At 37.5% G+C, this 17,710-nt stretch overlaps 1 protein-coding gene across 1 annotated transcript in view; it reads left to right on the plus strand.

The window, feature by feature from the left end:
* MAGI2 (membrane associated guanylate kinase, WW and PDZ domain containing 2) overlaps positions 1–17,710 on the plus strand; it is a gene marked incomplete at its 5' end in the record, with an annotated part of 203,533 nt that overhangs the window by 152,133 nt on the left and 33,690 nt on the right. The window contains 4 exons of the mRNA XM_018560419.1: positions 3,477–3,633; positions 4,948–5,188; positions 7,114–7,257; positions 16,645–16,783. Of these exons, the coding sequence (XP_018415921.1) occupies positions 3,477–3,633; positions 4,948–5,188; positions 7,114–7,257; positions 16,645–16,783 (681 nt within the window). The remainder of the gene's footprint in view (positions 1–3,476; positions 3,634–4,947; positions 5,189–7,113; positions 7,258–16,644; positions 16,784–17,710) is intronic.

The following is a 17,710-nucleotide window of genomic DNA, read 5'->3' on the forward strand; positions in this document are numbered from 1 at the left end:
CTTAATCTCCTTACTTCCAGCGTGAACATGTTTACGTTCAGTAGCCTTGTGTCATAGCTCGGGTTCTCCATTCCCCTAATTAGTTTGGTTGCCCTCCGCTGGACTCTCTCCAGCTCAAGGACATCTTTTCTGAGTACTGGTGACAAAACTGTACCGCGTACTCCAGGTGAGGCCGAACCAGCGATCTATAAAGTGGTAAAATTATAGACTTGTCTCTACAATACATCCCCTTCTTAATACAGGATAAGACTCTACCTGCTTTGTTCACAGCAGCCTGGCACTGCAAGCTACCATTCAGTTTGTGGTCTACCATGACCCCCAAATCTTTTTCTATTTCTGACTTCCCTAGTGGGACACCCATAAGTGTATAACCCATTTGTTTATTTTTATTCCCAAAGTGCATTACTTTGCATTTATCGATATTAAACCTCATCTGCCATATACTTGCCCATTCCCCTATTTTATCCAGGTCCTCCTGTAGTGTTATACTGTCTTGGTCCGTTTCTAAGACCCTCCCTATTTGTGTATCGTCTGCAAACACTGAAACAATACTATTTACACCCTCCCCAATGTCGTTAATAAATAGATTGAACAATATGGGACCCAGCACAGAGCCCTGAGGCACACCGCTCATGACACTAGCCCAGTTTGAAAAGGTGCCATTTATGGATACTCTCTGGACACGTTCCCATAGCCAGTTCTCTATCCACGTACACACCACCTCATCTATGCCCATAGCTCTCAGCTTGTGTAGTAAGCATTTATGTGTTACCGTATCAAAAGCCTTTGAGAAATCCAGATATACCACATCCATCAGCCTCCTTCCATCTAGATCTCTACTTACCCCCTCATAAAAAGTTAGCAAGTTAGTCTGGCAGGAACAGTATTTCCTGAACCCATGCTGGTTGTCGTTGACTATGCCATTATTCTGAACAAATTCTACCAAATAGTCCTTAACCATGCCCTCTAGTAGTTTACGAATGACCGATGTAAGACTAACTGGTCTGTAGTTCCCCGGTTGGCATCTTGCCCCCTTTTTGAGCATTGGAACTACCGTAGCCCTCCGCCAATCACTTGGGACTCTACCAGTCCATAAGGAGTCCTTAAAAATAAGGAATAAAGGTCTTGTTATAACATCGTTTAGTTCCTTAAGTACCTTGGGGTGTAGATTATCAGGTCCCACTGCTTTAGTTGCATTAAGTAGTTTAAGTCTTTGTTGTATCCCGGTTTCCATCAACCACATAGGTATATTTTGTGTTGAACTATGCATTTTATCATCATTGGCGTCGAACCCGTTTCCCTCCTGAGTGTATACTGAGGAGAAAAAAGTGTTCAGCGCCTCGGCCCTCTCCTTGTCATTTGTGACTAACTTCCCGTTTTCGTCCTTTATTGGGCCTATCTGTTCCTTTCTCACCTTTTTACAATTAATTTATTGGTAGAATTTTTTTTTTTTTTTTAGTGACTGTGGCAATATGCTTTTCGCACTCTATTTTAGCCGCCCAAATTACTAGTTTGCATCTTTTATTAAATTCCTTGTAGTTAAGGAACGCCAGTGCCATCCCCTCCATCTTCTATTTTATAAATGCCACTCGCTTGGCCTTGATGTGTTGTTTTACAGTTTTATTTAGCCATATAGGTTTAGTCTCTGATCTTTTGCTTTTGTTACCCAAAGGTATGCACTTTTAATATATTACATATGGATATTTATATGCACAAATAACCATATGTAATGTGTTCTTAAAACTGTCCCACATCTGGTCCGAGTTTAGGTTGTGAAATAAGTTTTCCCATTTTATATCCCCCACTAGGTGGCGCAGCTTATTAAAGTTGGCCCTTCTGAAATGTAGGGTTCTTGTCCGTCCAGCCCACTTCTCTTTCCTGTATTCAATACTGAAAGTAATCACATTGTGATCACTATTACACAGTGTCTCCCCAATCACAATATTCTCAATTAACTCTGCATTATTAGTGACGATTAAATCTAGGATGGCATTTCTTCTAGTTTGAACCTCCACCATCTGTTCCATGAAATTGTCTCGCAACATGTTCATAAAACGACCCGACTTTGTAGAACCTGAGGTGCCATTGGCCCTATTTATGTCCGGGTAACTGAAGTCACCCATCACGACTACATTGCCCTCCCTCCCTGCTATTTCTATTTGGGAGTGTAGATTTGCTTCCGCCTCCTCCTCCTATATAGCAGATACCCACAATAAGTTTGCGGCTAGTGTCCGTCATTTCTAGATCTAGCCATAAGGTTTCCATGTCTACTCCATTATTTGACGTGATATCGTCCCTTATATGCATATTTAGATTATTTTTAACGTAGATACCAGGTTTCCGCTATATCCACTATATTGAAGTCCTCTTCGAGTATCATAATTTCAAGCTTTTCTAATGTATTTGCTAGACTTCTAGCGTTGGTGTACATACATTTAATTCCTGTCTTGTTATGGGACATAAGTTTATTTCCTTCTTGTTCTCCACTATTTGTATTATTCGGCCTTGATATAGGTCGTCCATTTCTAAATATATTTACTTGGATATAAATAGGTAAAGTAGGATTTACTACATATTTGACTATGTTAACTGTGTCGATTGGAGTGAGCCCACTATTTACCCCTCTGTTACTTCTTTCTGTATTATTTGTATCCGTGTTTAGTTTTACACCATTTAATTTATGTAATTTTATTTTTTCACCCTCTCCCCCCTTTATCTAGTTTTTAAAGCTCCTCCAGTCTTTCTACCATTTTTCCCCACAGAAATACTGCACCTTCCCCATTAAGGTGCAGCCCGTCTCAGCTGAAGAGCCGGTAGCTGACTGCGCAGTCAGCCCAGTTCTCCAGGAAACCAAATCCCTCCTTCTGACACCAGCTCCGGAGCCACTTGTTAACCTCCTTCAACTCACGCTGTCTGTCCAGAGTGGCTCGTGGCATCGGCAGTATCTCTGGGAGGTCCTTTCCTTTAGGTCTCTGAACTCCTTTTTTAGGACACAATTTCCTCCTATTTTGTCATTGGTGCCGATGTGCACCAAAGAAGTTCTCCATATGCTCCATTCATGTACCCTTAGTTTGATTTTTTCTTCTAATATATCATCACTTCAAGCTATATCATTGTCCATTGTATGGCTGAAGGAAAATACTTAATGGGTGAATGTAACACTTGAGGTCTGTTGAGAGCTACAGTTTTAAATAGCTGGGTATAAAGGGAATTAATAGAAAATCAGAATATCATAGCAGTTATGAATTGCGTAAAATAACTAGACATGTTTAAATCCTGAGACGTATTTCACAGAAAGACGGTGTTGAAAAGAAATACCCCATAATGGAATGTAAACAATATTTGACATTTAAAATATAATTCACCCCTGATTTTTCTTTTTACATGTTTTATCTTAAGTACTTTTAGGGGGAAAAAAATAGTTTTTTTATGTTTAACACTTCAACACTTATGTTTGACACTTTTGCCTTTTACAGATTTAAACAGCCCAGCGTCTGCACCCAGTTCGGAGAAGCAGAGTCCTATGGCCCAGCAACACAGCCCCATGGCGCAGCAGAGTCCAGTAGCCCAGCACAGTCCAGTAGCACAGCCTCCTCCCCCACAGCCATTACAATTGCAAGGTCACGAAAATAGGTAACTTTTATTAGGTCCATTAGTTTTCCTAGCAGGCACACAAATCTAAATGTCATCCTTTTTAATTAAGGCACAATATTCCTGGAGCTTATTTGCATTCCCATTGATATTTATATGATTGGTTTTGTGTGTTAGGAAATAATCTTCCATTCAAAGATCCTATGCAGTTATAAGTGGTCCTTCCACAAAATTCTTTGCAGGGTTAAATATGGAGCACTTTATTAAACTCAGATACTATTGTGCATGCTGAAGAACCATTAAGCAGTGAGCTTGATTTACCATGGGAGCAGAGCATTTTTACTTTCACTTGCACATGATTTTTTGCTTGCATGTTATTAGATACTTTGCAAAGCCAATTTTGACTTAGTATAGTGAATTTTGACTTAGTATAGTGAATTTTGAAAAGTTGTGCTGACTTCAATCATCCAGTCATTTGCAAGCAAAAGTCCAGTGAAAATTCACTTTGAAAGTTTAGTAAATCATGGTCAGCGTGTATTATCATCATAAGATCACAGCAAATGCAAGGGCCCATTCACACTGGTGTGGTAAGGTGATATTCATTAAAATGTGCGTATTAGCATGTGTTCTTAAAATGCACAGTAATATATGCACTGCAGTGCGGTGTCATTCATTTTGAATGTTACCCAAAGTAACTGTTACAGTAGTGGGTCACGCACCCCCACTGCAGCCCACTACAACACATATTGTGCAATGCAGTGTGCTGCATTAAAAAGCAGATATCCAATTTTCATGTGCTAAGGTTCGTTCCCATCCCATTTAAGATGAATAGGCTGCCTTAATCAGTGTGCCTTAATGCACATAACAGATTGTGTTAATGCACACATGTTAAGGTGACACTCAGTCTGATTGGCAAATCAGGGGATTTCTCAATTCAGAGACAGTTCTGAAAATCTTCCTCAGGCTTATGTGTGGAAGGCCAAATATGAATCTTTCATAAATAAACCTACATAGTTATAATCATTTCATACTGATTATTTAAGGTTTTGTAGAAGCCCAGTTGTAACTGATGGTTTTTATTACATTTTCTAAAATAAACTAAAAACAGCACTATAGGTATTTTTTAATTTGAGCGACTGTATATGTTTTATGCATTATCATTATATTTAGTTTTGAGAGCTAATGAGAGTTTAAAATAATCAATTGACAGCAATGGTTGTTATGACAAATAAAACATGCATTATAGAATTGAGCCTTACATCTATGCACAAGGTGGAGATATTCCTAAAATAACTGCCTGTAGTAATGTATTTCACAACCTCCTTGTATCTTTAAGTGATATCATTCTCTTTACAGTTACAGGTCAGAGGTAAAAGCCAGACAAGATGTAAAGCCAGACATTAGGCAGCCACCTTTTACAGACTACCGTCAGCCATCAGCGGATTATAGGCAGCCTCCTGTAGATTATAGACACCCACCAGTACTCGATTACCAGCAACCTCCTCCTTTGGACTACAGGCAACCTCCCCTAATAGATTACCGGCAACATTCTCCTGACACTAGGCAGTATCCACTCCCTGATTACCGACAGTTCCAGGTAAGTGTTTACATAATGCATGACATTTATTTGAAAACCTATAAGACACATTCATAAGTTCTCTGATAATGTATTTCCCAGCTTTATTTTTAGTATATGAAACTGGACTAGCAGTCTGCGAACTCTGGCTTTTGCCTGGAGGGATTCTAACTCAAAATATTTATAGGCTGACTGTTGGCATAAGTTCCTGTGGGCTACTCAGTTTCAGATAGGCCTGTTTTAATGCAACAAAATGTTTATATAGCTTGAAGCAAAATAAGCCACTTATTCTAATGTTATCAAAGTATGGAAAATGAATTACATAACTGTATCCACTAAAATCTCCTTTGTGGTTTAGTGGATGTGATGTGATATGTGAACTGTAAGCAGAAGTTTTGCCTTTTGGTTTAAGCATTTTGAAAAGAAACCATGTTTCCAGTTAGTTTAAAGTGGAACTACAACATCCTATCCCATACAGCCAAGAAAGATGTCATTTTAGCCTCTGTTTAAATTGCAGTTGCCATGGTTTTGCAAATGTAATCAGCTATGGCATCAGTCATTTGAGAGCTTGAAAGTTTGGTTGAGAACTGAAATAAGCAGAATGACAACCTTATAAGTTTGCATACCTTGAAAGTAACTGTTTTGGGAGACATTAAATTGGTGTGTCAAGTTCCGCTTTAAGAATATTTGAAATTACATTCTCAATTGACCGCTTAGTTGCACTGTTTTGGGCTTTTCAAATCTCAAATTTAAAATCAAAACACTACTTATTAATAGGTGTTTTTAATTGGGACATTGTTTTAAACTCTTGATATAATATCTTGCTATTTGTATTAAGAAAAAATGTGTACAGTTGTGGGAAACGTTTTGTGAATCTTCCAAGTGCTCTGTATTTCTGCATGAATGAATCAATGAGGTAGCGTTCTGTCACATTCAATAAATATTGACATGTCTTTATTGAAGAAGTGGTTTAAGTTGAGGTCATGGATGGAAAATGTTTGTGAACTTTTGCCATCTTGAAAAAATTGGTATTTGGAACCTGGCATCCTAATACAACCCATTGTTGGTTGGGGTTGCCTCGAAAGCAACTACTGTCCTTAGAAATGATTTTCTAGAGATCAATGCAAAGGTGCGTTGTCTAATCATCAAACATGTCACAAGGAACTCTGGAATAAGGCCTAAGAATCTGAGGTATCAATTGCACCTAATAACGTATGTGCTCTTGAGTTAATTAAATACTAAAAATACCAAACAAGGGCAGTGAGGCAACAAAGGTCATTCTAATAAAATTATACATAATTGTTAATCCAATTCTTTGAACGTTTACATTTTATGTTCAGTAAATATATACCAATGCGAACTATGTGCATTTGTTAAATAGGAACTCTATAGATGACATAGATGATGACCAGATTACCCTGTAGGAGCTATTTCTGCAAAAATGAATAACAATTTCCCCATTTGTTCAATTACACCTCAGTGATGTGAAACTTTGGGTTGGCATGATTGATAAAAGTTATGATACCAAAGCTTTTAGGCAACCATTAGTAAAAGTGAAACATCTAGGTAACAGACTTGCTGGTGAGGTTCCTCCTAAGTCCTACTGAATTTTTCTCTCACTTTCTGGTGCACACTTGACTGATCCAAACTCATGTTTATTGGGAAATGATTAGTAATAAGAGTGACAAAACCTTAAATGTGCACCCAGCCCAGTAGGTTCAAAACTGAAGGGCTGTTTTAATCTTAAATTTTCTATTCTTAGTTTTCAGATTTTTATTGATGATGCACAGTTTTTCATCAACTTGCTGGAAATTTGATAGAATGTAAGCAATGTTTAATAATGCATAGAATGTTCAAAACAATGATGAGCACCGATTGCATACTGAGCATTGTGAGAAAATCACAGCAAGCTTTAACCTATAACATATCTTAACTGCACATTGCAGGAATATGACTATTTCACAGTAGAGATGGAGAAGGGAGCTAAAGGATTCGGCTTCAGCATACGTGGAGGGAGAGAATACAAGATGGACTTGTATGTGCTCAGACTAGCAGAGGATGGCCCTGCAATACGAAATGGGAGAATGAGGGTAAGTTAATTTAGGTAGATTTATTCAAGAAAATGACTGTATGTATATACATACTTTCGAATTTAACCTAGGTAGAGGGTTAAATTCGCAATGTTGCATAGTATGCTAATAAAAAACAATCTGCTTTTAAGTGCACCTATCCTTCACTGATTCCCATTTATTTAATAAAGTGCATATAATGTGTATACAATCTAACTTATTATTATAAAGCAATGTTGTTGCAGGCTTTTGTATTGTCCATGTGAAATTATTGTGTGCAACAAAAAAAGTGATTGAGGTTGTCATGTGAAATTATTGTGTCCAACAAAAAAGGTGATTGAGGGCGCCATCTGTATGAAAAAGTTAATTTTTGCCTCTTGCACTCAAACACCATAAATCTTCTACAAAGGTGCAAAGATGAAGAATTTGAAAAGCAGAGAAGAGCTGTTTTGACTGCACCATGGGTGTTGAGCCAGACTGTAATGACATTGATTGTGCTGAGCAGAGACATTTTAGCACAGGAGTTTGGGATGAACTGCAGGTCTTCCACTCATGGATGTGACATCTGCAACTCTTGTTCCAATGTCATATATTCTCTGCATTAAAAAAAAAAAAGCCTTATTTGAGTGAAATGGTGATAGTGAGAAACAATGCCTGGATACATTTAGTTTAATACATTCACTGCCAGACCTGCTTTGCCAGAGACATGATGGGCCTATAAGTTCCCTAATGTCACCTCTGCTAAATAAACAGCAAAACAAGCACAGATTGTACTTCACTAACTTAATTTCCGGCCTCAGCAGGGAATGACAGCTCTGAAGCCAGAAGTGACATAAAGCTCATCTCTTCCAGTTTAATTCTACCCAGGGACAATCAGCAAATGGACATTTGCTGAGGTCACTCCACTCTCTCATGTGACAGCTGTATGGATGCCATGCACCCAGGATGGGCAGCTGAGCCTGGGGCACATGGCGGGTGGGTACCGTGATGCATTACCGCACACGTGAATCAGGAGGCTGTAAATCACTTCCACAAGAAAGCCGGCTATGGGAGCGAAAACAAAATCTCCACTACTATAGAAACAAGGAGTCTGTAGGTCGGTTTGGTTGGTGCTGCCAGAAATGTAGTACTTATGTCTGTGGCTCCAAAAATGTTAAAGTATATGTAAACCTAAAAACAAAAATATGATATATTGGAGTTTACTTTACACCTTCCCCTATGGTATGGAGATGAGAGTGGGAGGTGTTCTGTAGGACCTAACACACTTCCTGTCCTAGAGTATCAACACTGCTCCTCCATAGATACAGTGTGGGGAATAAGGATTGTCCTCCTAGCACAGAAAGTGTATTACTGGCAGCATCACCAGGTAGAAATAAATAGAATAAGCCTGAAAAAAAACCTAATACAGCCACCACATCTAAGAACAGGAAAGCTACAGCATTTTAAACTTTATCAGGTTTAGGTTTGGTTTAAGTATTTACACTAAGAATATCTCCTACAAGAAAGTGGTCAAGGGAACAAGTGTCCCTATTGGAAGATTTCCCCTCTATTTTCTGTTCAGGTGGTACCTCAAAATTTTGGACTTACCTATCATTTTCATTCCTGGTGGCATTGTATATGAGGATAATTAGAGAGAGTGAATCCCCCTAACAGGGTACAGACAACTGTAATAGCCTGACAGACCCCTCCTCACACTATATAATTCTAACTAAAAAAAAGAAAAAGATTTGCCTTTAGTTATACTTTACCACAGTAGAGTTTTGTGACATAATTTCGACTTCCATCAGTCCATGAGTCCATATTCAAGTCCAATCACAAAACTATTTTTTTTTAATTACTCTGTAATTTAGGAAATTAAACATATTGTTCTAGGGAGTTAATTTTGTTTAAATGAAATATTCAGAGTAAAATCTTGTCACATTAAGGTAGTAATAGGAAATGAACTGAGTTGAATTCTGCAGAGTATGGATATGAGGTCCCAGTAATATGGACAAAAAAAAATGTTTTTACATAAAGACCACCAAGGCATGATAGATGCATTTCTTCATTTTAAAGGGGACGCTGTCCTTTTTATATAGAGGATTTAAAGACGCATGTCATTAAATACGTGCTACTACTGTTTTTCAATCAATAATTAAAAACAGTGTTTTTTAAACTACTGGTATTATAAACCTAGTCAAAGCTCTAGATGTTTAATATCTACTCCCAGTGCTAAAAATAAAGTATTTCTCACATAACCTGATCTGAATGGCCATATTCATATTTACTTCTTCTAGGACAAATGCATTGAATGCCTTATACTTTAACTACTGACTTGCTTAGTAAATGAAATACATTTATTTATTTATGTATTTATTTAGTTATTTAGTTATGTATGTATGTATCCTGACTATGGAAGTGTGTTCATATTTTAAGCAAACAATATCATATTGTTGTGTAGGGCAAGGTTACTCCAGCACTTGCTTTGTGTAAGTTACCATTAAACCATTCGCTGCCAAGCCCTCCGGAACACTTTGCACCTCAGCTGGCCACACCATTTTTGCAATTTTTCCCATTGATTTGATTTTGAACTGCTGCGTTACTATCGTTAGTAAAAGACCCCGCAAACCATATATTTTCTGAGTAGCACAGGCCCTGTAGAATAAAAAGATGGTGCTACTAAATTTGTAGGCCCTGCGATAATTGCGTAAATGTTTCTCAAATTAATATTAAACCGATAAAAATACACAATTCAATTGATAAAGCACACTAAAATCAGTATCCGTGCACAAAAAAAATATTATTTTCAGACTAAATCTAAAAGACAAAACTATTGAGTTAAAAAATAACAAATATTTGCACAGTTAAAATTGCGCCTCATAAAAGGAGCGCAAAACTGTAAATAGTTAAAAGACTTATGTTAAAAATCGTTTTTGCGCTGTGTTGGTGTTTGTGTTGTGATTAAAATGATACAGGCGTATATTTAATTGCAACACAAGGTATCACAATGCATGACAATGTGTCACAAGGCTTTGCCATGTGCTGCCACAGTTAAAATAATGTTTTTTTTAAAGAAAAAAAGTAAAAATCATGCACTGCGTTCTAACAACGCACTGCAGCGCATGTGCATGCCATACACCACAATATGGTGCATGTGTATGTTATGTGGTGGGGGGGTGCGTTTTTTTATTATTAGTTAATTTTTTTTACACATTTTTTATTTATTTTTAAATAATTTAAAAAAAATTCTGTTGGGGGGGCTATGGTGAAATATCTGGGGTCTAAACAAAACCTTGACATTTCCCTTTGGAAATAGAAAACACAGAGTCCTCAATTTCTTTTTCTGCAGCTTTGGTTCTAAATGAATGGAAAGCACTCAGTACAGAGGCTTCCCATTCATTCAGAAACTGTTGATAGTAAAATATTTACTATCAACCAGTTTCTGAATGGGGAGAAGCCTTTGTAGTGCATGCTTCTCCATATTAAAAAAATCATGAATGAACAGGAAGTGATGTAATCATTCATAACTGGGGACACATAGTACTACATTGATCAGATGATTACTCTAGTGTTTGCTCTGAATAGAGGATCATAAATACCACAGATATTTACAGATCCTCCGCTCGGCCATGCACACAGCCGCTGTCAACCTGAAACTGACAGGATGACAGCGGCTCCTATCTCCTCTCCGCCCACTGATCTCATGTCACTCGATCATCGTGATCACGCCGCTGATGACCGCTATTAATTTAGTGGACCATCCGGGGAACAGTTCTGATATAAGTTCATGGTCGCTAAAGCGACCATGAGCTTATAGCAGAACGGTAAATGCCACCGACGTAAGCCATACTGACCTGGCAGTTTGAGAACAGTTTTGTTTCGCCGTATGCCTTACGTCGGTGGCAGGGAAAAGGTTAAAATATTCATGTGATATAGATCTGTATATGTACTGTTTCTTTGTAGCAGTTTGTGGATCATTTTTATTTGCATTTTTTAATGATATTTTTCATGCCCTTAAGAGATACTAGGTAACTCTCAGCATAACGAAATCTAATTATCCCTAATATTGTTGAGCACAGCTTCCATAGGGAAATTTAGTGTCTCAATATATATAAATGGGCTTTCTTCTCCAAACTCCTGTGCTCAGAGCAATTCTGTGTTAATCTGGATTCCATTTGTTGGAAGTTGCCCTTCCAAGAGTATAGAACTGTGAAGAATTAACTGTAGGCTTTATTTTACTTAATGCTTGAACTGTATTCATCTACTACTTCAGCTGATTTCTGCACTAAAGCTTTGACATGTTGTTCATTAACAGCTTGAGGGAGAAGTAAACATTCTTGGACTGCAATGTAACTAGTGAACTATCACTGGCTTCCATGGTTGCTTGATAAATTCAGTAACACATTAATGTGCCTTGTCAGAAGAAAACATTAAAACAATTGCTCCCCTGGACATTGTTCCATGGGCAGTCTCTTTATTGTTTTGTTTGGTTAAATAATAGATGTAACAGAGCTATAGTCTCTTATAATATGCATATCAGAAAAACAACAAGATTGGGAACACAGCAATGTCAAATATGACACAGAGTGCTATAATTCCAGTATAGCACAATCGTGTTAAGAAAAATGTTTTGTTACTCATAGCATTTTCATGTCTTTGCCAATGTCTTAGCTTTTTGTTAATTCTAAGCTTACCTAGTGGGTCAAAACTGAGCATCACGTAGAATGGAAATTACAGATACCTCAAAGGACACTGGATAGTGGAGTGCTAGAAAACATCTTCGGCCTATAGTTTTAGGGTAGTAAGTCCGAAATTGTTCAATATTGCATGCTAATTAACACATGATTATGTGGCCATCATTTTAATGCAGTGCTGAGGGATAATAATAAGTGCAGGAAGTCACCTCCACACATCTCTCCTCCATATACTGCCCACAGTAATACACTCTGAACTCCTTGAAATAAAGTGTAGTATTTCAAAACACAAATTGTGTTTATAATCAACAATTTTAATATGTTTTATTTTATTCTTTGCGACTACGTGGCCTTATAGTTTTTTCAATTTTTTTTAATGAATGGGAATGTGCAGGTGGGGTAGGCAGTATGGGGGGGTTGCTTTGCCCTGATATTAGGAGACATTTTCTGACATAACAGTACATAACATGATGTCAGAATCACAGAAGACGAAAACAGTCATCGATAACAATGGCTAAAGTCAGACTTTAGGTCAGAACATAGCTACGAGATTTCTTATCAATAATAATGGCTAAAGTCAGACTGCAGGTCAGTAGGTAGCTAAAAAAAATGTTTTTCCAATGACACCTTTCAACCTGTTTCTGCACTGGGCTTTTGAAAACAGGCACATGCTGGGGAATAAGGGTCGTTATATTGTTTATGTCAAATTCAAAACAGAAGGGGAGGCTGTTTAGGTTGCAATAAGTCTCAAGGATCTTGGTCTCTAAAGTGAACCTTTACTCAATGATAAACGTAATGTTATATTAACAGTCTTTCTAAGATGGCTAAATAAATAACACTAAATGGACTTCAATATTCATTCTTACTCAAGTAAATGCTACTGTAGGCTCCTTCAGTACTTGTTTTATGACTAAAAGCCTAGGCCTTGGTCACATGTTCTCGGTTTAGAGGAACCAATCTGAAGTTTGATCTTCACATTCAACAGAGATCTCAAGCTTTTCCCAAGCCCAAGCTTTTCGTTTTGTAGCAATGAAAAGGAAGCCTGGAAAAGGCATTCTCTTTAGAAAAGGCAACTCATTTAGTGCTTATATCATACTTTATTTGTCCATGACGGCAAAACCATTAACATACCTTACATACATTTCAGTTGAAATCCACTTTGAAGGAAATTCCCACCCTAAAACTGGACTAAGCACTACATACAGATGATCATGTCAAATATTTGTGACTATTTCACTGACTAGGGTAGTCTAGGGTAGATGCCCCCATGATTCACTGTGTATGTATTGTGTATAAAATGTCCTCACAACACAATCTATTTAGAAAAGCTACATTATTTTATGTAAAAACCAACCAGTTTCTCATAATGCCCACACAGCGCTGTCATTAAGAGATTGGAATTTTAGCTGTTTTGTGGCCATTTCACATCCTAAGTACTGTATGTCATGGCAGAGCAGCTCTGAACAAGAAAAAAGTACAATGGGAGCTTACCTTATTTCCTTTATTCTTTCAAAATTGTGCTGTCAGCCTGCATGATGTCATAAGGAGGGGACAGACAAAACATGAATGGAGGCAAATCCTAAACTATATAGTTGTTCATCTTCTATAGGTGGTTATATTTTATCAGATTATGTTTATGTTTAAACAAGAGCTGTTGAAGAGGAAATTAACTATGGTATATGTGCCCAAAATAAGGCACATAGAGGGAAAAGAACCAGTCACCATTATTGCCTGTGGTCTCCCTGCAGCTAACCTTTCCCCATTACTGACTTGCCATGCCGCCTTCTGCACTGTGTCTCCGTGTGTGAGGCAGCAATCTTGGCAGGGCTTTGCTTCCTCACTGCAGGGCCTCCAGCAAGAACAGAGAGCAGCACAGTAGTGACATCACCAAACCTTGAGAGACTAGCAGTCAGAGGCACACTCACATACCGAAAAGTGCATTTGCTTGTTTGATGAAAGAAGTCTGTTTATGCAGCACAATGACCCATCAGCAGTAACCAAGTCCAAGGTTTCAGCCAGGCAAATTGTACCTTAAAACATGCAGTTCTGCTATGCTGTCTCTTAGGCTAACACATGGTGCTTTGGGAATTGTCTGTAATAGATTCAATGTATAAATAAATGTAACAATAAATATAAGCTTAGTGACACACTATGGGGCATATGTATAAAAGCAGTATATGTGACTTTCACCAAACATTTGCTGGTGGGGAATAGTTTATTTAAAACACATTCACCTGGAATATTCGCCTGCAATAAATGTTTGATTATTGTCAGATTCACTGCTTTAAGGCTTGTTCACGTAAGTGGTACTCGTGTTAGCCAAACTACTTTTAAGTACATTTGTGTACGAGGCAACAATATAAGAAACAAACAATTTGGACAATTTTGGTAAATTTAGAGTCTAATAAACTTTTGCAAGAAAATCTAGCAAAGAAAAACAGGATAAAAAAGGAATAAATACATCCAGAGGCAGATATGTCACATCATTAACTTCACATCACACTAGAAATTGTATTTATGCCACTTTCATATATAAGGGCATCAATATTGTTGTTTGAAGATACAACATAAACAAATGAGATATGAATATCTGTCATAATTCAGTTGTGAGAAAAAAACAAGAAATAATCATATTATACTGTTTCAATACACTTAGATCAAAATGTCAGTTCTTCTCATCTCACTATGTGTGTTTAGCCTGTGCAGAGTAAAAATAAATGTGCTCATGCGGTAGAAGTTGGTTACTAGCTATTATTTTTTTTATTTTTATTTTTTTCATTGTTATTTAATAAAGGTAATATAATGCAAATGTTAGGTAAAATGAAAATAAGAAATGTGTACCTTTTGTGCAGTTATTTGTAGATATTTAAACATTACATTTATTAAGCGCAAAAAACATAACTTCAGTCAATATGTACCTATCATGGACATGTACATATCACATACGCTCGTGTTACCTATGCAGACTGTGTAAAACTCCAGTGTACAATTTAGACTTCTGGGACCACACAAGGAAATTGGAAAAACTATTTTTCTGATTACCATTGTATGTCTTGGACAAAGAGTACATAAGCTGTGGATCTGTTTCCCAGATGGCATCCTAGAATTACTACTTGCGTTTGGTTATAGAATAAGCGTGTTGGGCTTTTTTGCAAAGTGGCATATGAGGGTTTTACCTTAAAGAGGTAGATCTTGAAATCTGGAAGCTGTACCACAAAAAAGGCAGGCAGAGGACAAATGACTAGTAATCAGTAATGCCTGTGGTCTCGCTGCAGCAGATTTTTCCACCATTACTGGCCCTTTTTACACTGTGTATTTGTGTGCAGGTGGCCATATTGGTAGAGGCAAGGTTTTACTCCTTTATGCCAGAGCCTCCAGCAAGGAGAACAGTTAGTAGCACAGTAGTGATATCAGTAAATCTTCCTCCACAATCTCCTAAAACTAACAATCATAGACAGCAGTACCTGATTTAACACTGGAGATAAGCATGCCTAAGCATATTCACATACAGGGACGGGCATTGATATTTTTCAGGAGGAAATCAAGATAAAAGGTATATTTGATCTCAGTTACTGCTTAGGCCACGTTACATTTATAAATGTTCCCTATAACATATTAAATCTTTTAAATTTCTGATGTTTTCTAGGAAATGGTTTATCTTGTGAGGTTAGGCTATGTATGATTAAAGCAGATTAGAGCAGCTAATGGCCTTCTGCTGCTACTAATTACCAGTTATGCTTCCTTAATATTTAGTACCACTTTGTGTGAATTAATAAATTACTACCGAAAGCATTTTCCTTTTTTCGCCCTTGTGATTAGTAAATGTCACAGAATCATCTTTTCCATATCTTTCTAAAGCTGATCATGTCCTTTACAATTTTTGCAATCTCCACTAGTGACTGTACAGCGAGTACCAGTGCAACGAGTGCCAGTGCCATCCAGTACTAGTGACTACACAGCGAGTACCAGTGCATTCCAGTACCATTGCCTATACAACGATTATAGGTGTCACTCCTTACCAGTGCCTTTTTATAGAGTCAAACATTTTTTTTTAAATGAAATACCTCCAAAAGATATCTCTATTGATCTGAAAAATTATAACATTTATTTGGGTACAGTGTTGAATGACTGCGTAATTGTCAGTCAAACTGTCACAGCACTCAAAACTATAAATGGCCTGGACAGGAAGGGGAAGTAACATATTGGTCTGAAGTGATTAAATTAATGTTAAGGGTCAGATATATGTAAGGAAACACTTCTTTTTAAACTTGTTTTTTACATCAAGAGCCCTGTGCCACGTTCCAGAAGCCAAAATCAAAATACTGACCTCCCTAGGCATAGACCTGGCAAATTCATTCCTGCTTACAGTAAAAAGGAACCCTGCACGTTTTGCTTTAAATCACTTGCAGGACTTCCAATTGCATCTCAACATCAAAAACAGACTCCGATTTGGTGTATTATAGATGAGATTGAAAACATTGCAAGAGCCTGTTGTACCGCATTGTTGTTGACAACTGAATTGAACAGCTGAACTTTCTAAAGCTCCAGTTAATTATCTTGAATTATATAGTTTACTGGAGACAGAGTTGTCTAAGCCATCACAGCACATTTGCCTTGATGTTTGACTAGCATGTCTTTTTGTAACATGTTGAGCAAAATGTTATTCTTTGAAAATACACATTTTATTAAACTCCTTGCTTTATTTGATCTATTTTTATTTTTATTTACTTGACAGGTCGGTGATCAAATCATAGAAATCAACGGGGAAAGCACACGAGACATGACACATGCTAGAGCAATAGAACTCATTAAATCTGGAGGAAGAAGAGTAAAGCTGTTACTAAAGCGTGGAACAGGGCAGGTCCCGGAGTATGGTGGGTTTTCAGACTCCTAATGTATTCTTTGCACATAAACTGTTGAGGAAATGTTTATACTTTTTATGGAAATACATTTATAGCTCAGACTATAAATAATTTATGAGCGCCACAGATGAAAGCCTCCTAAGAAGTCATTGTTCATGTAGTACAAACACCCTTCACTGAATATTGGCATCTGAGTGTAGCAGAAGTTAAATCACTCTGCAGTTTGTACCTTGGTCCAGAGGATAATATTGTAGTACTTTGTATTTTTGAAATGCGTGTTGCATATTTAAAAGCAGCAATGCCGATAGGTAATATGACAGTGAATTTAAGAAAAACTCAAATCTGTGTGGCCAGAAACATTCAGTATTAAGCTGTACAGATAAAACTAATGTACCGTATGTCAAGAGGATTTGTAGAAGTCCATCCAAAACTAGTCATTTAAATGCGTCTCAAATGTAGCTAAAGTTTAGGCAAATAGCTAAATATGCAGGTTAAATACATATAAGGCCGTTTTACTGCTGATGGATTTGTATTTCTGTCCATGCATTCCTGTCGTTTACAGAGCTCTGCCACTGCACACCCCTGGATGTCAAAAGACCTGAATCTTCTCTACTGCGGTCAACTAATACAACCAGGCCTTGTCCCTTAACTATACAATGAATCGTAAGCAGCAGTAGTGACGAACTAAGCTCACTGTCACTATGCTCTCTCTGCCCGTCAGCATATACCTTGTTAGCATATGTGCACTGCAACACAACTGATTGGCTTTTTGTTCTGCTTCTCCCTCTCTCAGTCTAACCTTTGCCTCATTTGCATCAGTGGGCACACATTATATTGCACATAACACATGCCCAATGGTGTGCAATTAATGTTCATTGGGCTGCAATGCATAGTTACAGTACAGCACAGTACTTAATCCCCCCCCCCCCCCCCCTTTTT

The sequence above is a fragment of the Nanorana parkeri genome, unplaced genomic scaffold (assembly GCF_000935625.1).
Source record: "Nanorana parkeri isolate BGI_ZX_2015 unplaced genomic scaffold, ASM93562v1 scaffold454, whole genome shotgun sequence".
NCBI classification, from domain to species: domain Eukaryota; kingdom Metazoa; phylum Chordata; class Amphibia; order Anura; family Dicroglossidae; genus Nanorana; species Nanorana parkeri.